Source organism: Hydra vulgaris, chromosome 12 (genome assembly GCF_038396675.1).
Source record: "Hydra vulgaris chromosome 12, alternate assembly HydraT2T_AEP".
Lineage (NCBI taxonomy): Eukaryota > Metazoa > Cnidaria > Hydrozoa > Anthoathecata > Hydridae > Hydra > Hydra vulgaris.
Genome location: NC_088931.1, coordinates 27383058 through 27405000, shown reverse-complemented (window position 1 = coordinate 27405000; position 21943 = coordinate 27383058). Strand labels below are relative to the sequence as shown.

Sequence of the window (21943 nt, the reverse complement as noted above, 5' to 3'; positions counted from 1 at the left end):
AGCACATTTATGTTTGGGTCCAGAAACTTTTGACAAAAATTTGGAACCTCCATGGACACGAGAATGGCCCCCCTGTAAGCCAACATCTTCATGGGTGTATTGGATGAAAATATTTGTCGAAAATTTGGAAAAAATATTGTTGTATATAAAAGATTTATTGATGACATATTTATGATCTTTGATGGTACCACTGAAGAATTAAACGATCTCAAGGAATACATGAATAAGGTTCACAAAAACATTAAGTTCACATTTAACAGCTCACCTACATCAATAAACTTCATGGATTTAATACTGGACGTAAACATTGATAAAACCCTCACCTCGCGACTGTATAAAAAACCTACCGATACCTTGGCCCTATTAAACTTCTACTCCAATCATCCAAAACACCAAAAGATAGATATCATTTATAGCCAAGCCCTAAGATATAATATAATAATCTCTGGAGAAACCAATCTGGTTAGTGAATTGAAGAATTTAGCCAAAACACTTGTAGTTAAGGGATATCCACTAATGATTATAAACCACCAAATAAATAAAGCCCTGTTGGAAACCCAAAATGAGCTAATCCACGGAGGTAAATTGGATCCAATTAAGAACAAGTTAAAGATTCACTCGACTAATGATATTCTAATAGTACTCCCATACAATGCAACTGGCAAAGAAATTATGAGAATGATCAGTAAACACTGGAGTATAATAAAGAACGACCAATCACTGTATAAAAGGTTGAGTAATCCACCACTCAAAATCTTCACGAACCAGAGGTCGCTTGGAGATCTATTAATCCATTCAAAACATAATGAAATTACTCGTTAAAAAACTAAAGAGGTTTCGTATAACTAAGAGTATTAAAATTTATTTTCAATTTTTCTGTAGAACACCCCTAAAAAAAACTTGGTAGCCATTGGTTGTACTAAAGATAACGGCCCTATCTTAATTCCTAACATAAAAAGTAAAAAAAAGAAGACCGAGCATAAACTTTAGGAAAGCAGCAAAAAGTCGGCTTAATCAATCAATCGGCTTATCAACTGTAGCACTCTGCACACCGATCAAACAAATTGATAAAGAGAAATTAGAGTATCCATGGCAGCCTTTTTACAAGATGAGGAAATTACAAAAAGAGCCAAAAAAGAAAAAGAGAAAGAAAAAGAGCAAGAACAGATGATACAAGAAGATACGACGACAGTAGTGAATGAAACACTAGTGTTTTTGTCAGAAAATCTTGAAAAATTTCTGAACGAGGATTTTAATGACATTTTAAAATAGTAGAATAATTTGAATAAAAAATGCTTAATTTAATACCCAGCTTGAATTTATTATTTGTGTGGCTAAATATTTTCAAATAATTATTGCCCTATCGCTTAGTTGATTAGGTTGTTCGTGTAGATTCGCGCATTTTTTAGTGTACTGTACATTGCTAAAAACAATTGCTAAAACATTGCGACAAACAAATGATAGTTCAGGCCATTTGAAACTAATTTTACCCAATTTAAAGTTAAACCTTGCAGTTTGTGGACTTAAATTTATTTACTTAGGGAGCTCTCTTTAATGTATTATGTTGTGCGTCAGGGACCTAAGAGACAGATGGGTGCATAACTTTGTTTTTCTCTGTTTCATTATGGTGGTCGGTTTACACTAATAATATTATTCATATTCTCTCTTCCCTCACAACTGTTTCAAAAGTATCTTACTTTTGCTGACTGTTTTCTGGAACTTTCTACTCACCCTTTTAAATACACTTTAACCACATCATTTTCATCAACCAATCATTTTGCACTTTTATCTACCAATTGGTTTGCACTTTTATTTACCAACTGCATATACATCTGTTGAAATTTGACTCAAAGAGCATATTCTCTATTGTTTCTGCTTTTCACCGTGTTACCGCAACATGCGTCATAGAGCATCGTGGTACACTTTTACATGCGTTTTAATTATCTGCTCATTCGCGTTGCACAAACAGTCCACTTTAGTACCACAAATTTCAAAACTTTTTGCAATCAAGATATGGTAAGTTGCATGTTCATTTTTTATCTTTATTTTTATTAATTTGTTTTTTAATTTTTTATAAATTAATATAAGTACAAAATAAGTATTCAGCACTTACTGGGCCGTTTGGTATCATTTTTTAGATTTAGATCCTTAAGACTACCTCCTGCGCAATAAGTTCTACTAACTTTCTTAAAAGTATATCAGCATGTATCTTTTTAAAAGGGAGAGAGTTAGGGTGTTTGGCTTTACAGTAGTATGCCCTATCAAATGTTGCAACATAAGAAGGCTTTGACGACATAGAAGTGGGTTTTACTTGCTTGTTTTGAGGATGATATCCCGACGGGGGTTTCTAGGAATGAACATTAAAACATTCGAAACATCATATACCAGAGTATTGAGTCCTTATAAGGGTCAATACTATATCCATTTCCTGACAAGAATCTGGTATAATACTACATAATTTTCTACTTTATTTAAAGCTGATATATATTTTTACTCTTTCTTTAAGTAAATATGCGCACACATTATAATTAATGTCTGTTTTTGATGTTTTTTGTTGTACATCTGCTTTATTGTAGTGCTTTATGTTTAATAAATTAAGCTATTTTGTTATATTGTGTTGATTGGTTTATCACATTGTGATTACCATAACGATGGCAATTATTAACAGTTGTTTTGGTTTTTGTAAATTAAAAAAATAAAAAAAAAATTTTTTAGGCAGTAAAGAAATATATACAATTAAAGTAATTTAGATATAAAGTAATCGTAAATTTTGTACTTATCTTATGGGTTCTTAAAGTTTTAATTGGGTGTTTAATATTTTTCGTCTGAGGCTGACAAGTTCGTGTTGCTTGGTGGTACACAGATTTATTCTGTTTATTGCTGTCTATGAATATAAACTAAATGTAAAACAAATATTTTTGCTATAAAGCTGCATATTTTTATAATACAAATTTACTAAAACAATCGACTAAATGGTTCAGCTGTAATTATATCTGAAATTCAAATTTATTTTATTTATTTATAAAACGAATATTTCCGGTCAAAGGCATTAATTAAAAGAATTAGACATGAATATAAAATGAACATTTCCCCAATTAAAATCAAAATTAAAAAAGCAACCAAACAATAATAAGCTTAAAACAAATATTTCCATTTAAAGAGTATTAATTAAATATGAGGATAAGTTTACATTAATTTAAATTATATATAATAATAAAGGGTATATTAAAATATAACCTAAGTATAAAACGAAAAATTCTACTAAAATGGTTTACAGGTTTAGAAAACAAATTACTCCACTAAAACGGCATAGATCGTAAATCGAATAGCTCCATTTATACGGTATAAATTATAATTAATTATAATCTAAATATTAACAAATGTTTTCCCTGAAGGATATACATTATAATTTAATATAAACTGAGAGAGTTTTACTACCATTAAATAAACAAATATAATATAAACAAATTATAATTTCTTAACAAAGTATTGATTGAATATTTTCAATAAAGCAGTATAAACGAAATTTAGATATAAACTATATATAAATTGAATATCTGCGCTAAAATGATATACATTTCATATAGCGATATAAATATAAGTGACTAGAATTTCCCCTTCTTCACTGAATGCTTCTTTACTGGGCACCTGTCTAACTTTTTTGGTCATTGTCTAACTAACACTAACTCCAAGAAAACTATAGCTTCTTTCTCACTCAAGTTTTTACAGCTGTATGTGTTCCTTAAAGTAACTGGGTTCTTTTGGGGTTCAGATACGAAGTTACACACAAAAAAAAAAAAAAAAAAAGTACCAAATTGTTAAAAACATACGGAAATCAGTCCTGCCCATTCCTACCACTAAATTGTAAGCTTCTAACTGGACTTTTGTCCTTTTTGATAATTACTTGCTTATTACTTACTCTAAAATAGTCTTTTTTGCATTTTTGCTTAGGATTTGACGGCCTGATGTGTTCCAAATAGTGGCTAGACTTTAGCTCTAGTTGCGAACAATATTTAACAGACAATTTATTCTTAGTCTTATATTTATTATATAATCAACCCTGTTTATTGCTTGTTTAAAATTGAGGAAGGACTGACCTCTGGAATTTTAACAACACACTTTGCTCAGAAAAAAGGTAACTGTATTGTATTTCAAAAAAAAAGGGATTTTGTTACTAATATGGCCCAGACACTAAGTATTACGTAAACTAATTATATATAGAGTAATTTTAATTAAAATTTTAAAACAACTTAAAAAGCATTAAACATAAAATAATAAAAGTTAACTTACAAATTAACAAATAAAAAAAACATGTTAAAGAAAATAAATAATAAAAAAAAAAAAAATGGTTAACAGTTTTTATCTGTAAAATTTAATCTACGATTTTTAAGTGCAAATAAGTCTATAACTTTTTCAACATTAGGTTCTATCTCTTGGTGAATATGCAATAAAGCAAGACTGTTCATTCTCTCAGATTACATAGTACTTTGTGTGTTGTTTTTTAATCGTCTCATAGCTAAAAACGATCTTTCACACGCAGAAGAAACATAAGACATTATTTTATCTGGAATAATAACCAAACCATCATAAGCAACCAAAGCATTATCACTAAATCTTTTATTAACTTCGAATAGGAGGTGATCGATAAGTGGTATGGTTAACGATTTCTTGAAATAATCTGAAGTTGAACAGAAGGAACATAATTTCTATATATTTGACAAGTTGATATTCTTGATTTAACTTCTGCAACATCAACTTTAGAAGCAAGACAAAGAATTGTATCATACCACTTTATGTGATAATCATCAATTAGATTTCAATTAGTTTAATCAATTTGTGTAAACATACAACTTTTTAAAGCTGAAATAGCACTTAAACCATCACAAATGTCAAAAGTTTTACGTTGCAACATTTGTGTAACAAGAATAGTGTAGTCAAGAACTGTTCGAGTAATCACTAAAGATGCAATAAAGTCAAAAGTTGTAATGAGTTTTAAAAAACAAGAAGCTTGTGAGAAAGTCCATGCTCATTCCTTCAAGATAAAAAACAATAGGTACAAACATACTTTCAAATCATGCAACCCAGTTATGCATTCAACCCACCTTGTGTGACAAACATCAATTAATTTTTTCTTTATTGCAGATGGACAATGTTAGGTGATAGCTGCTTCTAATAAATTTTGTCTTGACTCAGAAAAATTAAAAAAATAAGACAATTGTTTTACTTGCTCCATCATATTTCTGACTTCTTGCAGTTTGCACGAATTTGCTACATTAAGATTAAGACGATGACTAAAACAGTGAGTATAAACTGCTTTGTCATTGTAATCTTTAATTGTCTTTGCAAAACCTTTAATATGACCAGCAACAGATCCTGCACTATCATACTACTGACCTTGACAATTGGAAATGTCAAGAGAATAATCTTTAAGACATGATAAAATAGTTTTGCAAAGAGCTTCTCCTGATAAACCATATTCAAAATGCAAAAAACCCATAAATTCTTTCCAAAATCAAAAGAACTATCTAAAAATCTAATAATTAAAGACATATGTTCCTGATTGGAGCAATCAGATGCTTCATCAGCAATTATCAAAAAAAATTGATTTTCCTTTATATCGGAAATTAAAATATTCTGGATATATTTACCACAACAATTTATTAATTCATTTTGTGATGAATTAGAAATATAAGATGCATTCTTTGCACAGCTGTTAAGATGATGCTCAAGAACTTTATCCCCACCTTTGATCCTGTAGTTTAAAAGTTCAACAAAATTTCCTATTCCATTTACTAAAGAGTATTTTCCAACAGTAGGATGATGTTAGGAATTGTCACGATAACCTCTAAAAGCTATATTGAGACGACCTAAGAAAATGATTGAGCCAACAATTGAACGCAATTTGTCCCGATTTGAAGAAACCTCCTTTTCATATTCTTTATTAATCAAAATATCAATATTTTGAATACTTCGATTCATTGTATTTGAAACTGCTGAAAATATGGTCCAGGTGTTATAATGAAAACTTTGTACAGCTAAGTGATGTTCATTAATTTTTTCTTTTTTCCCATGATAATGTCTTTTAAAAGCACTCAGAGCATTTGGCCAGTGCTTTACAGGCTGAGAAAACAAGTTTTTACATCTACTAGATTTCGAAAAGTATTTAATCCCAAACAAAACACAACTCAAACAATATGCTCCATCTTCAGATGGTGAATAGCTAAGCCAAGAAAATTGCTTTAACCAGATAAGTTGGAAAGATCGTCTATTTGTTTTTGGAAAACAATAACGCTCATTAGGCACAAAAACATTTCTAATTTTTTTTCATTTAAAGTAGATGCCTTTGAACGAAAGCATGCAATATCATATTCACTAGAGAATTCACTTCACAACTTATTTGTATTAGACTCTAGTTTTGAAATTTTAGCAGATAAAAACTTTTATTTTTTATTTTTACAATCATTTTCATTTAAAGGTAGCAAAGTATAGGAAGAACACGATTTTGAATCTATAAAGGAATCAAAGATATTATTTCTGTGAGAGGATGTTATAAATTTGTTGTTATTAAGTTCATATAAAAAAGATTTATCAGCAATGGTAGAAATAGGTGGTTCTTGATTGGTGTTGTATTTATTTGTAAACATAGTAATTGTTAATTGTTTAGCACAATTACTACCTTTTTTACATAAAAATTTACGCTTCAAGCATTTCTTACCTGGAACAAAAACTAAAGGTACATAATGATTGTGTTTATATGGAAGTGGGGGATTTGATCCTTTAAAACAAAACGATAAATTCAGAATATCTGATGCTGCAGATAAAATATGAGGTTTAATTTTAAGATTAAACATAAGTTTATATTTTAGGAGAGAACCAATAGTTCTGTAGTAACACTGAACTTGTTTAAAACACACAGTTGAAAAAGCTAGAATGCAAAGAAAACCAGACCATACGAATTCTTGACATATATGTAATGCTTCTTCCTTAACAAGATCTTTTAGTTTTCTTGAGTCTACAGAATATGAGGACACAGACACTGCTAACAAATTATCTATTGATGAAAACTTATTTGGATACTTTAAGCACAAGCCGACAAACGATGGATGATTACTGTAAAATGAGGGATTAAAATATAAATCAATTGCTGTCAGAATTCTTAAATCCATTACCAAACTATTATCACCACTCAGACAAATAGAAAACGAACTAAGTAGACAATTACCAGTAGATTCAGATCTGTAAAAAAAAAATGAATAAAGCTTTTTAATACACAGTAGAAAAGATCCAACAGCAAGCTTAATGTAAAATAAAACTTTATTCAAGTATTTATATGTTTGATAAAAAAAAAGAAAATCAATTAGATCAAAGCAAAAGATAAATTTAAAAAATGGTTTGTTTATGCTAATTTTCTTAAAGCAATTTTAAGTCAAACTTATTATTATTTTAATGTAATTATTATTGTTATTATCATTATCATTGTTTTTATCATTATTATTATTACTATTGTTGTAGTTGATATAAAGAATGGGTTTTTGCTATTATTTTTTCTTTTACTTTTTGAAATAAATAGAGAAATGCTTACTTCAACGCCATAGTTTTCCTTGAGTTCTGCGGAATGTCGCACTCGTCAGAAATATTTATCTTTATTGACTTTTGAACAGTCAATAAGTCATAAAGATCTGGTTTGTGAAGGAAATTAACCTTTAACGACAATTCGAAATAAACAGTTCGTAGATTTTCAATACAACCGTTCTCAATTAATTTTCTTACAGACTGTAAAGAAATGCAAGACATGCTAAGAAAATGTTTTAATTTAGTCAGTTGAAAGTTTCTTATAAAATATGCAATCGACAGAAACAAACAATCGATTAATTTAACTTACTAACTACTAACTAACGATTAAATTAACTTGGGCCTACCTTGGCTTGAAGTTACGCTACCGAACGACGAAAAAACCACTAGCTAAATAAACTTAATAATTATTTGAACGTTTGCCGAATGAATGCACAAAAATGTTTTGCCTTACTTGACCTGAAGTTACGTTGCCGGAGGATTAAACGGAAAACATTTAATAATAATTTATATCATTTTAAAATCTCGTCAACCAAATAAACGGGCCAGGTTAGGCGCGCCTAATATGGTCCGAAATTACGCTACCGATAATAAAATTAGAATCCACTTTTCAAATATTTCTTAAATTCGGAAGCCGGTGAAAAACGAGCAAGATAAGAACTTTATACTTATAAAAATTCCTTAGATATCGCTAATTTACATTCAAAAAATCACGAAATAAAATTGAAGAAAGTTTTTTTTTAAAAATAAAAAGCTTTTTAATTAAAAAGTGTTTCTTAAAAAAGATGTTAGTCGACGCGCCTAACAAGCCGAACCCTAAACCCGCCCCTGTGTTTGTATGTATAAATCCACTGATCTCAAAATATAACTGGATAGCTGGTTCTATTGTTTTTTTTAAAAAAAGTTGAAGCCAAAGTTGGCCGCCCAAGATGGCGGCGATTTTAATAACTAGCGGTTTAAGTCAATAAACATTCTATATGGCTTTACCAAATACAAAATAGAAAAAGAATTTTAAAAAATTTATTTTTTTTAATTATTAAAATTATTAAAAATTATAGAAAAAAAGAAGTTATCTTTTAGAATATATTAAATTTAATATTAATTAATTAAATTTAATATTAAATGGCATTAGAGAAACTTGCAAACTTAGTTAATTTTTATGTATAATTTATGTACCCTTTAGTTCTTAGTTACCCAATGCTGTATGCTAGAAGGTTAATAACATAACAGCACGGTAAGCGGCAATCATGTCTACCTATAATTTTATATTTTCAATTTTTTGTAACAAGATACAATTTTGTACAAAAGCTGCATGAACTATTAACTGAGTGCTGTGAGTACACACAAACTCAGGGGTTCCTTCTAGGATTATATTATACTTAAATGTTATTATTGCAGGATTATATTATACAAAATGTTATATTTTAATAAATCCTTTATTAAAATGTTCTAAATTGTCACTTTTCTACTGTTTGGAAAAGTGTATTTATTAAATATTTAGTATAGAAATATTCAAAACATTGCTTTGAAATATCAATTTAACTAAAGTTATACACACTGTTTACCTGCTGTTAATTATTTTGATTATATATTATAGTTTTCTAACTTATTTATATTAAGGAGCTGTAAAGCAGCAGTTAAATAATTTTATAAACATGCCAAGTTGCTGTGTCATTGGATGTACAAATAGAACTGGATCAAAAAACAATTTGAATGAAAAGGTTTCTTTTCACAAGTAAGGGAAACTATTATTTGTATAAAGAAATTTATATTCAAATATAAATAAACCAGAATTAATAGTATGAACACTTATGACTTTAGATTTCCAAAAGATATAGAAAAGAAAAAAAAATGGATACATAACATTGGGCAAGAAAATTACATAGCCTCTTCTAATGTCACACTTTGCTCAGAACATTTTGAAAAATCTTGTTTTGATAAGACTGGACAGACAAATCGTTTGAGGCAAAATTCTGAGCCAACAGTTTTTACATTTCCAGAACAATCTTTAAAGGTTTGTATAAGTTAACTTAAAAATAACTCAACAATTTTTTTCAAATAAATTGTAATATTGTCAACAAAAGTGTTCCCATTCTTTAACATCACAATTAGTTTGCATAATTTTAATATTGGATTGCTAGGTAAACAGAAAAAGAAAAGCACCATTTGTAAGCTTAACTTCTCTGGAAAATGAAGGTGTGGAAAGTTTACTAAAAGATGCGAATAGAAACTTTTCATCATTTAAAGTGCAAGAGAATAAAATTCTAAATTTAAAATCAAAATTAAAAAGTGCACAGCAAAAGAATCGCCGCCTGAAATCTTAAGTCAAGTCTTTAAAGAAGGTTGTTCAATGCCTTAAAAGTAATCACTTAATTTCATCTCAATGTGAAGAAATGCTTACAACAACATTTCCAGGAGTACCTCTAACTATTATGAAAAGAGTTTCATCAATAAAAAATGAAGGTTGTATCAGAAATAAATATCCAGACGAACTGCGATCTTTTGCAATGACTTTGCAATTTTATTCTTCAAAAGCTTACGAGTTTGTTCGAAAGACTTTTCAATTGGCACTACCACATCAATCTCAAATAAGAGATTGGTACACCAAAGTAACAGCCGAACCTGGATTCACCAAAGCTGCTTTTATTGCTCTGCAAGCTGCTGTATGTGCCTCAAAAAAAATAGGTCGTGAGATTTTGTGCTCCCTTATGCTTGATGAGATGGCAATAAAGAAGCAGGTACAATGGGATGGAAAGAAATTTAGAGGATTTGTTGATCTTGGAAATGGGATTAATAATGATGATTCTTTACCATTTGCAAGAGATGCACTTGTTCTAATGGTGGTTTAAATAAATAGTAATTGGAAAGTACCATGTGATTATTTTTTTATTGATGGGCTAAATGGAGCGGAACGTGCCAATTTAGTTAGAAATTGTTTGAAGATACTTTTTGATGTTGGTGTAAAAATTGTTTCGCTAACTCGCGATGGTCCATCATACAACTTTGCAATGCTTTCTGAACTTGGTGCAATTTTAAAACCAACTAATTTATTACCCAGTTTTCCCAATCCAAGTAAGTCATCTGAAAAAGTGTATGTATTGTTAGATGTATGCTACATGTTAAAACTTCTCAGAAATACACTGGCAGATCTTGGTACTATAGTAGACAGTAGAAATAATAGAATCAGGTGGCATTATTTAGTTGAACTGGAAAAATTGCAATCCAAAAAAGGAATTAGAATGGGAAATAAGTTGAAATTAGCCCATATAGAATTTAGACAGCAAAAAATGAAAGTAAACCTAGCTGCTCAAATATTCAGTTCAAGTGTTGCTGATGCTTTACTTTATTGTTCAAAAAATCTTAAATTGTCACAGTTTGAAGGATGTGGTGCTACCATTGAGTTTATTCGCATAATAGATCGATTATATGACATTAAATTCAAGAAACCCATTTGCCAAAGGGTACAAGTCAGCATTACATACATGTAACAAGGCACTTTGGTTTCCGTTTCTTGACACGGCATATAATTATATCATTAGTCTTAAATATACTACTGGTATGCAAATGATCCTGACCATCTTTTTCTGTGCTGTAAGATCTGCAGGAATGTTTAACAACAATCCCAATTGCCAACAATTTACAGCCACATAAACGACTCTTGATGCGAAGTAGTATTCAATGTTCAAATGGTAACTGCAGCATCAGAGATTAAACACATATATTAAATGTATTAGACGATTCTTTTGATGACTCCACCACCAAAATATCTATGACTTATATTGAATTAATAAGAAAATATGATTTAACGGAGAGAAAACTAACTAGAAGTGATCATGATTATGCAGATATTCCAAATTTCAGCAACCTATCTGAATACAAAAAAGCTTCAATTTCATATATTGCTGGATATGTAGCAAAAATGACTTCTAAAAAAATAATCTGTATTAAATGTCAAAATGCACTAGTACTCCCTTTTCATTTAGAACAAAATAGCTTTTTAAAATTTAAAGACAGAGGAGGTTTGATTAATGGTGTTATTATCATATGCGAATAAACTGAAAAGTGTTTTCAAAGATTGCTTGCTTCAACAGATGGCCATCTTCCAAATGAAATCGGAATTCAAAAAGCAAGAGCCAGTGCTGTCTTGAGATCAGTGGATTTCTCTAAAATTTTCACTGAACTAGCATCTCTAGGGTTGCCAGATGTCCCGGTTTTACGAAGGAGAACTAAGTAAAAAATTTTTTTTTACATATTTGGCGCAGAATTCTCCTTCGTAAAATCGGGACATCTGGCAACCCTAATCTCATATGTTTGACTCAGCAATAAGTGTTAACCATTTATTTTGGCTGGTTCAACTCATTTCAGAAAACTATGCAAAAATACGCCTTTATCACCTTGGAAAAGAACAAACTGCCAAACTAACTGGAAAAAAGCTTCAGAAGCAATTGACAAAACTTGTCTTATTTAAAAATCAATAATGTCTTTTTATCAATGATTATATATATATATATATATATATATATATATATATATATATATATATATATATATATATATATATATATATATATATATACATATATATATATATATATGTATATATATATATATATATATATATATATATATATATATGTATATATATATACATATATATATATATATATATACATATATATATATAATATAATATAATATATATATATATATATATATATATATATATATATATATATATATATATATATATATATATATATATATATATATATATAAAATATAAAATATATATTACATATATATTCTGTGTTCCGAGTAAAATTTTAATTTATGTTAAATTATGCGAATCAGCCATGTTGGTTCACAAACAAATCATAACATTCATTGTAAAACCTTGAGTATGGCTGAAAGCGATTATTACAAACTTTTGTCAAACCAAAATAAAAGCAGATATAAAACCAAGATCTCAAAAATAGACAATGTTGATCCATATACTTTAAAAAAGGCAGATTATCTTTCCGAGCCACAATTTTATCCTAAAATCACCCATGCTGATATTATCACATATTTATTGTTTGCACCAAGTCCTGCCACCAAAGAAGAACTTAATGCTTTAAAAGTTTAGACGCATATAAACATTTTTTATGTGGTTGGGTGAGAGATATTGGTGTTAAACTATTCAGTAATGAATCCATATGCTTGGTTCACGGAAAGGTGATATAATTTTACTTATCTTCTATATTTATCTTTTGTATAGCTTCAATGAATGTAATATGAAAGCCAAAATAGTATATGAAACCTTCATATAATATGTTGACGCATACTATTTTATAAACTCTTTTGATATATTTAAGCAAAAGCTCTTTAGCTTTAATATATAAAACTCAATTATATTTTAGGTTTTGCATTCTCAACGATTAAATGAACCTCCAACATTGACCTGGGTTATAGCCCATATGGATGGTGATGTATTATCTGCTCACTGCAACTGTATGGCTGGCTTAGGGGAGTCTTGTTCGCACATCGGGGCAATTTTATTTTTTGTTGACGCAATCGTCCGAATTAGAGACTCTAAAACTGTCACTGAGGAAAAGGCCTATTAGATGTTGCCTGCTTCATTAAAATCAGTACCTTATGCTGAAGTGGTTGATATAAACTTTACATCACTAGATACTCTTAAAAGAAAGTTTGATGATAAACTTAAAAAAAACAATGAAACTTCTAGTGAACCTTTTGTTGATAAAAAAAAACAGTCATGTTTGGAAAAGTATAAAGGACCATCACAAAAACAAGTCGATATATTTTATAAAGAACTGAGTCTGTGCAATTCTAAACCTGCAATTTTGTCTATAATACCTCCTTATGACAATATTTATATTCCAAAACAACTTATTACCAACTTATTACCAAAAATGTTATCTGATATTTACGATACAAAGTTATTAAAGAATAGTTACTTAGAGTTATGTCAACACTGTGAAAAACATTGAATTTAGTCAAGTTACTGAGAAACAACAAATAGCTGTTGAGGAATTAACAAGAAAGCAAGCACTATCAAAAAATTGGTTTTTATATCGTGCTGGCAGAATTACTGCATCCAATGTTTACAGTATAATGCATTGTAATCAAAATAAACAAACATCTTTGATTAACAAAATTTGTTATTCTGTAAGTAATAGCTTTTCAATGCAAGCTACAAACTACGGAAACGTTCGTGAGAAAAAAGCATTAAGTATTTACACAGATTCTGTTAGTGCCCACCATGAAAATTGGAAGATTTCGAATTGTGGTTTGTTTTTGTCTACTGAGGATTTTTATATGGGAGCATCACCTGATGCAGTTGTTTATTGCTCTTGCTGTGGTGATGGGTGTATTGAAATAAAATTCCCATTTAAACATAAAGATGATTTTATTTTTGAAGCTGTTGAAAAAAATAAAAAATTTTGTTTACAAAATATTGATGGTGTTACAAAGTTGTCAAGAAACCATCCATATTATTATCAAATTCAAACACAGATAAACTTATGTAAAAAAAAAGTATTGTGATTTCTTTATTTACACAGAAAAAGATTATCACATAGAACGCATTTTCCCTGATATAAAGTTGTGGGAAGATATTATCAAAGAGTGTGAAATAAAGTTTAAACATTTAATACTCCCAGAACTAGCGGCTAAGTATTTCACTCAAAAGTTAAATGAAGAAAATATACATTTAAATATAAGTATACAAAATTGTTATTGCAATGGAAAAGAAGATGGCGAACTGTTTCCATGCAATAACATTGATTGTTTGAGAAAACTATTTCATTTAAAATGTTTAAAGTTAATCAATAAACCAAATAAGAAATGGGTGTGCCAGATTGTAAACAACATTCTAATAAAAAATAATAAAATACTTTCATTTTTGAGGATATATAAGAGCAGCTATTGCATATAAGAAGAATTATTTTTGTAATAGTTTATATTAGCAAACCAATTTGAAACTATTTTAATTGAAAAAAATTATTATTTAATTATTATTTCATCATTGTTGTTTTTTATATAAAAACTTATGAGGAAGCATAAGGAATCATTTAAGCTTCATCTAAGAGGTAATTTTTGAGTTTAAGTTTGAAGCAGGGGCCATGTGTTTTAGAAAAAAAACTTTAGAAAAAGTAATAATGTGCTCTAGAACTTTCCGAAATAAGATATATTTATGGTATATTAAAATATATAATAGTATTTTAAAAAAAAAGTTGGCTTTTAATTGACGTCTTTTTGTTTCTTATCTCACTGGAAATCAAATTACGTTGCGCGCAACGTAATCATTCCAAATTATTTTGTTAATTTTCGCATATGAAAAATAAAAAAATTATGTGGAACGATTGGCGCTAAATTTCTTTTCTTATTTTAAGAAAGAAATTAAAAACTACAAATTTGTTAGGCATGCGAAACGCAATGTAAAAAACATAATAAAATCAAGTTTAGAAGATATTCAAAAATTTTTATTGTCATTCAAATATAATTAAAGACAATCACTGTCTTTAACACCCCTACCCTCTTGTACGCGTTCGTACGCTTTTGGGAAACCACCTCCCCAAATACATACGTACTTTGTATATATGTACCATAAAGTACGTACATGTACGTACTTTATGGATGGCCCCTTAGCAGAATCTTATTCGTGCCGCCCTCCTCACGGTCAACGCAAGTAATTGGGGGTACCGTAATGTAACGTTCTTAAAATACTAGCAATTGGGGGTACCGTAATGATACTTGCTGAATAAAAAAAGAAGCGGGCTCTCGCTGCTTCTGTTCCCAGTACATACTTTATAAGCGCATTCTAGATTAGTTCTCTTGGGTGCTAAGTAAATGTGATAATTTTTAAAGCAATAAACACTACTTGATCCTAAAGTATTTATAGCAAATTAACAAAAAAAAAATTACTTAGTTAATAAAAGGGGCAAGGTGTTTATATATATATATATATATATATATATATATATATATATATATATATATATATATATATATATATATATATATATATATATATATATTTGGCAACAAAAAGTAAGTTTATTCAAATTTTCCAAATGGTTGGAATATGGTTTTGTTGTGCGTCAAATTCTTATTTAGGGAGCTTTATTTATATCTATTTTAATGACCTGCACATAAGAATTTAATTAAAATGACTTTTTGGGGATTCCAAATTTGAATTTATACAACTATGAGTTTCTATCTGTGCAGTTGCAGGAGTTAAAGCAGCCCTTCAAATTTAATACTTAAAAGGTAATTAGCATATAGCTTATTGTAAATATAGTCATTTTTTGTGTAGATAACTAAGATTTATCGAAAATAACTTTATAATTAGATTTAACTATTTGAAATTTAATAAACCAAATAAACAAATAAGTACAACTCACAAACTTATAACTGAAAAATGTAGAACTTTTTCAACAACCAGACACAAAAAATAAATATTTTAGAACATTTTAAAATCATTATCAACATTCTTTATTAATAAACATCACTACCTTTTATTACTGTTAAAGGACATATTTATTATACAAAAATTTTTTTTTAAATAAAATTAACAAAACTAAATAAACTGAAAAACTAGTTTTAGTCAAATGGAATAACAGAATCACACATATTTGTTAGACCACATGACACAATTGCAATTTTATCAACTGTTGAATAACCACTGTTATCTTTTCTTATAAGGTAATCTAGTGGTAAAATGTCTTGTAAAATGGTGTACTTATTTTTTAAATTTCCAATTACTCGCTCTACATGAATTCTAACTGATGCAATATGAAGTGTTTGTTCTACATCAATCGAGTCAAGCTGTCGTTTTCCTTTAGTAAAAGCTGGTATTTTTACTGTCGCACAATAAACAGCAACAGATTCCTCAATATTGAAACCTCTATCGGCCATTACAATATCACCGGGTAACAGGCTATTAAGAATTTTACAATTTTCAGTGAGATGTTTATCACTAGTTCTACCACCCCATGCCTTTGAAACAAAACTAATAACACCTTGTGTAGTAATACCGATCAAAAACTTCACAGTGTTGTGATGCTTGTAACTTGAAAACGTTTGTGCTCTGGCTAAAAGGTTTGTAGGTTTATGAGTAAAAACTTCAAAGCAATCAATTATTACAACCACCTTTGTACCAAAATGTTTACAAAAACAATTAGGTGTAGTTTTCCATATCTGTTCACGTAAAGGCCATTTTATGAGTTGGCGTAAATAAATAAATAAGACATCTGTTAGTTCAATAAATACAGAAGAAACTGTTGAGTTACTAACTTCAAAACGATAGGTTATTATTCACTTTGCTATTGGTAGTAAACCATTCCATAGCTCCAATTTTATTAGGACTTAGTTCTTTATTTAACTGGTAAATAAGGCTATCCTTTTCTAACAATTTATTTTCAAGGGATTTAATTATTTTTGCTGAGATGTCAATTTGTGTTGGTCCATTTATATTATTTAGCTCAACATTAAAATCAATTTCATCACTAGCTACATTATTTCCGGTAATAGTGATGCCACTTTCAGTAGACATATCAGTGCAGCCTTTAGTAGTTATTATTTTATCAGTTTTCATAACTCCAGATTCATGTTGTCGCTTTTTTATTCGAATGAATCTTTCGCTGTTTAAACTTTTGCATTTATAGCCCATTTTGAGTGTTGGGTTCCAATCAGGGTGTGTCTTTTCAAATAGTTTTGAAGGTTTACCTGAAAACATAATAATATAGATACTTCACTAGTTTACTTTATTTGTAGTAAGTAAATCATACTGCGTTTGTCCAACCAATGTAAACCAGCTTTCTTTCTAGTAGTTTGTTTACTATATTATCTTAATGATATAAATATCATTTATTATAATATAGAATAAGGAAAATACTAGAAAAAAGAATGTTTTACAGTGATTGGACAAACGCGTATGTAAAATTTATATTTTAAAAGTATAATATGAAATTACATACACTAATTAATTTATGTAATTTATATTACGAGTTTATAAAAATATGTAAAATGTAGTTTATAAAAGAGTTTTATAAACTACATAGTAAACTTTATAGTTTATAAACTACATAAAAATGTAGTTTATATAATATTGAGAAATATTAAAATTTAACTAACCCGAACAAAAATGATCAGAACAAACTCTGTAGTGACTGGCATTGCAATTAACATCTTTGCGTTTTATAACAGCAAACCAATTTGCTCTTCTTTCTGTTGACAACAGTTCAGTATCTTTATCATGGTGGTTTATAATCTTTGGAATTCGATAAACCGATTTCTTGCAGTTTTCAGAACGATTACTGCAATTGAAAATACAACAAAATACCATTTTTTTTTAAATTGATAAACGATAAACTCAAGTATAGCTAACGAAGAAAACCGCAAATGATAAATCAAACTTAAGTTGTTTGTGAACCAACATGGCAGACAAAAGTATTTTATTTTGAGTGACGTCATCTCGGAACACCGAATATATATTATATATATATATAAAAAATATATTATATATATATATATATATATATATATATATATATATATATATATATATATATATATATATATATATATGTAATATATATATATATGTAATATATATATATATGTAATATATATATATATGTAATATATATATATATGTAATATATATACAGGGCCGTGCACAGTATTTGGGGGCCCCGAGCATCCTTCAGTTTAGGGGCCCACCCCCTTTACTCCAAAAAAAAAAAAGGCCTGCTTAAATTTTTTTATTATATTACTGGAATATAAGTATAATTAAATAGTCCAGCTGTTGTTTCTTACAATATTATTTTTCTTGTCTTTTGTTTAGCAAACTTTTCAATCACATCATGGAAATCAATATTTTTTGCTAATAGACACTCGATACTCAAAATGGCGAGGTCACTTGTTCGTTCTTGTCCCATAGTTGAGCGCAAAAAATTCATGATGAGCTTCAATTTACTGAATGAACGCTCACTTGAAGCCACTGTCACTGGAATTGTAGCAAAAATACGCAATGCAATTACTATATTTCTAAAGAGTTCTCCAAGCTTCATTTCAGAAATTTTGTTTAATAAGTCAAATGGGGCAAGAGGTTCCTTTCCAAAATTTGCAGTATGAATTTGTTTTATGTAAAGCAATTCTTCAGTCAGCTCATTTTCGGTCACATCACAAGAATATTTTTGCGAAAAATATGAGCAAGCACTCTTGATTTCTGCTTCAGACAGTTTTTGATACTTCCACAAAAAAGAGAATATAGAAACGATTTCTTGAATTGCTGTGAAACGTGCAGTAAGTCCACCAATTACAGAATCAAAAATGTGATAAAAAACCGTTCTCCGAAATGTTGCCTCCTCTCCTTATTCTGCTTCTGTTAATTCCGTAATTTGTTCATCACCTTTAATTTGCTCCCCAAAAAAACTTTTGCGTTTCACTTTTCTGTGGATTGGAAATTCAGAACTGATTTTTGCAACATCTGCAACTAACTTGGCTTCTTCTAAAATTGTAGGCCATTCCTCCCGAACAGATTTGAGTTGACAATGCTTCAATATTTTCCACCTCAATATCAATAGTTGCTTTTCTTGCCTGAATGACCTGGTTGCAGCGGTCAATCAATGTGAGAACTTTCAGCCAAATTCCAGACATGAGAACACATTTTAAGGAGCTCATATATTTTAGGGCACCTCTAATCTCAGTTTTTGCTTTAGGCGTGAGATTCAAGCTCTTAACTTCTTTCAAATATTCAATGATTTGGCTCAAGTTATTATAGAAAGGGCGAATGCTATCAAGTCTCTCAGTCCATCGTGTTCCTGATTGTCCATGCAAAGACACACTGTGAAGTCTCTTTTGCAATATTTCCCAGCGTTGCGGACTAGCAGAAAAGATCGTATATACGGTTTGAACAGTTCCAAAGAAAGTCTCAGCATCTGTACAGCTTGAGGCAGCATTCTGTCCATACAAATTCAATGAATGACAACCACAGGGTGAGAATACAGACAATGGGTTCTTCTTTTGTAGGATTGCTTGAACACCCTTATATTTTCCTGACATGTTGACTCCATTGCCATAGCCTTGGCCACGGCAGTCTTCAAAACAAATTTTTAATGTTTCCAAAGTTTCCAGAATTAATTCCGCAATATCAGATCCAGTCTTCTTGGCACAATCTGCAAAAATCAAAAACCGCTCTTCAATTAAAAATTTTCGAGGTTCTTTTTCATGTACAAATCGAATGACAAACGAACTTTGTTCAGTATGGCTCACATCAAGAGTGGCATCAACCATAATTGAAAAATACTTTGCAGACTTGCACTCTTCTATAATTTGCCTGCGAACCTCAGCTGCACAAAGGCCAATGAATTCATTTTGAGAACGATTTGACAAGTAATGCGCCTGAAGACGTTGACCCTTGTCCTGTGATTGTTTAACTTTTATCACATGTTCCTTAAAAATTGGGTCATAATGCGAAATCAGTTCCAGCAATCCTAAGAAATTTCCATTATGAGAATCTCCAATTAGGTCAGATTTTCCACGAATAGCCAATCCACGTTCACCAAGAAACAGAATCACATCCAAGATTCGTTCCAAGATTTTTCTTCAGGTGTCAGCTTCATTGAGAATTTGGCGATTCATCAAATGTTCAATTGACTGATCAGTTTTCATTCGAGCTTCCAATTCACGCCACTGAATGTAGCATTGTTTATGGATTTTCGAATGCTCATGTTCAGGAATTCGACTGATGAGATTCTTCCACTTCTTTTCATATCCCCATCCTCCAATCATTGCAAGGGATGAAGCCATGTGTGGAAGTTGATTTCTAGGTAAAAATAATCGGCATGGAAAACAAAACAATGCTGCTTTGCTGGGCTAAATACAAGCCAATCCCGCTAGAAGGATTCCCCATTCGGCATTCTGCTTTTCAAAACTGACATTGGAAATATGTGATTTCCATTATCTTTTGGCATATCCAGTGGGAAAGGAATGTGACCAGCCATGAAAAACTTTTCCAGCTGAGAAGGGGAGAAATTTTCTGTTTCAAATTCACCAATGTCAAATGGCTGCAACAATGCTGGTCCATCACTGCTAGTGGTCCTTGTAGAAGTATTATCACTACCACTAATTTGACAGTCTTCAAAAGTGGCTAATTTCTCTATACTGCCAGCACTATTACCAGAAACAGAAGATTGGATACTACCGTCATATTTTTGCTTCGTTGAGCTAGTGTAAAGGGCATCTGATGTTTTAGGAGTAGTTGTAATTCCAACATCAAATAATGTTTGTCTTCCTTTTTGTAGAACCGCTTTTTTTACTTTACTGATTTTTAACTTTGATGCACCAGATGGATACGTGCGTTTCATTTTTATTTTTTTAGACACTTTCGTCTAATAGATATATATACATATATACATCTTCTATAAATTACGCAACGCTAAATTTATTTTTAAAAAAATTATTAGATCTCAAGCTCATTTTTGAGGCAATTTTCATTAAACTTAATGAGCTATTTTTATTTTTTATGTAAGTTAAAGCTCTTGATGGGGAAAAAGAGAAGGAAAAAAAAACCTGGAATGTTATTGCCGCTGTTGGGGGCCCCCATAGGGTCCGGGGCCCCGAGCAATTTGCTCGGGTGACTCACGCTCTGCACGCCCCTGTATATATATATATATATATATATATATATATATATATATATATATATATATATATATATATATATATATATATATATATATATATATATATATATATATATATATATATATATATATATATATATATATATATATATATATATATATATATATATATATTTATATATATTTGTATATATATAACCAAATACAAAATAAAGTACAAATAATTATTTGTAAAAATTCTAGAAGGAACCCCTGAGTTGTGTGTACTCACAGAGCTCAGCTAATAGTTTATGCAGCATTTGTTAATTTGTGATATCTATTTAAAAATATTTAGCTGCCTACCATACAGTTGTGTTATTAACCTTCTAGCACACAGCATTGGGTAGTTAAGAACTAAAAGGTGCATAAATTGTATTATAAACAGTATTAAACAGGTAATTTATAGTTAAAATAAAGTTAAAAAAGTAAATAATTTAAAAAATTGATTAAAAACTATTTCATATTTTTTTTATTCTAATTTAAAATAATTATTTGAAAGTTATGTGGAAGATGTTAATTTGGATAAATACTAGGTTCTTATTTGTTTATTACTTCTACTAATTGGTTAACTACCAGATTCTACGTATAATACAAGTTTCTTAATTGTTCTTTATTACCAATGTTAAATGAACTATTTCTTAAAAACTTTAACTAAAAAAATTTTATCTTATTTAATTATA

General features: G+C 29.5%; 4 protein-coding genes across 4 annotated transcripts; 1 reads left to right on the top strand and 3 right to left on the bottom strand.

Moving 5' to 3' along the window:
• Positions 1–4216: 4216 nt before the first annotated feature.
• On the bottom strand, positions 4217–8041 carry LOC136088617 (uncharacterized). Its single transcript, XM_065812768.1, has 3 exons — positions 7920–8041; positions 7583–7773; positions 4217–7236 (listed from the first exon to the last, which is right to left on the bottom strand). The coding sequence occupies exons 2-3, from the start codon at positions 7591–7593 to the stop codon at positions 6441–6443; spliced, it is 807 nt and encodes a 268-aa protein (XP_065668840.1). The 5' UTR covers positions 7594–7773; positions 7920–8041; the 3' UTR covers positions 4217–6440.
• A 1150-nt stretch (positions 8042–9191) lies between these two features.
• Positions 9192–12049, top strand: LOC136087707 (THAP domain-containing protein 2-like). Its single transcript, XM_065811138.1, has 3 exons — positions 9192–9307; positions 9394–9586; positions 9714–12049. The coding sequence occupies exons 1-3, from the start codon at positions 9228–9230 to the stop codon at positions 9894–9896; spliced, it is 456 nt and encodes a 151-aa protein (XP_065667210.1). The 5' UTR covers positions 9192–9227; the 3' UTR covers positions 9897–12049.
• A 3995-nt stretch (positions 12050–16044) lies between these two features.
• LOC124816740 (uncharacterized) lies at positions 16045–18005 on the bottom strand. The gene is made up of 2 exons (XM_065811137.1): positions 17710–18005; positions 16045–17301 (listed from the first exon to the last, which is right to left on the bottom strand). The coding sequence occupies exons 1-2, from the start codon at positions 17918–17920 to the stop codon at positions 16871–16873; spliced, it is 642 nt and encodes a 213-aa protein (XP_065667209.1). The 5' UTR covers positions 17921–18005; the 3' UTR covers positions 16045–16870.
• A 384-nt stretch (positions 18006–18389) lies between these two features.
• Positions 18390–20388, bottom strand: LOC136088036 (zinc finger MYM-type protein 1-like). Its single transcript, XM_065811679.1, has 3 exons — positions 20237–20388; positions 19078–20182; positions 18390–18827 (listed from the first exon to the last, which is right to left on the bottom strand). The coding sequence occupies exons 1-3, from the start codon at positions 20386–20388 to the stop codon at positions 18390–18392; spliced, it is 1695 nt and encodes a 564-aa protein (XP_065667751.1).
• Between the last annotated feature and the right edge of the window lie 1555 nt (positions 20389–21943).

Coding starts and splice junctions, on each gene's coding strand:
- LOC124816740 (XM_065811137.1), bottom strand. CDS start 17,920: ATGGTATTTTGTTGTATTTTCAATTGCAGTAATCGTTCTGAAAACTGC. Junction 17,302..17,709: donor TTCTGATCATTTTTGTTCGG/GTTAGTTAAATT, acceptor TTATGTTTTCAG/GTAAACCTTCAAAACTATTT.
- LOC136088036 (XM_065811679.1), bottom strand. CDS start 20,388: ATGGCTTCATCCCTTGCAATGATTGGAGGATGGGGATATGAAAAGAAG. Junction 20,183..20,236: donor GCTCGAATGAAAACTGATCA/GTCAATTGAACA, acceptor TGACACCTGAAG/AAAAATCTTGGAACGAATCT. Junction 18,828..19,077: donor ACAATTTTAGAAGAAGCCAA/GTTAGTTGCAGA, acceptor TTTTTGTGGAAG/TATCAAAAACTGTCTGAAGC.
- LOC136087707 (XM_065811138.1), top strand. CDS start 9,228: ATGCCAAGTTGCTGTGTCATTGGATGTACAAATAGAACTGGATCAAAA. Junction 9,308..9,393: donor GAAAAGGTTTCTTTTCACAA/GTAAGGGAAACT, acceptor TTATGACTTTAG/ATTTCCAAAAGATATAGAAA. Junction 9,587..9,713: donor TTCCAGAACAATCTTTAAAG/GTTTGTATAAGT, acceptor TTGGATTGCTAG/GTAAACAGAAAAAGAAAAGC.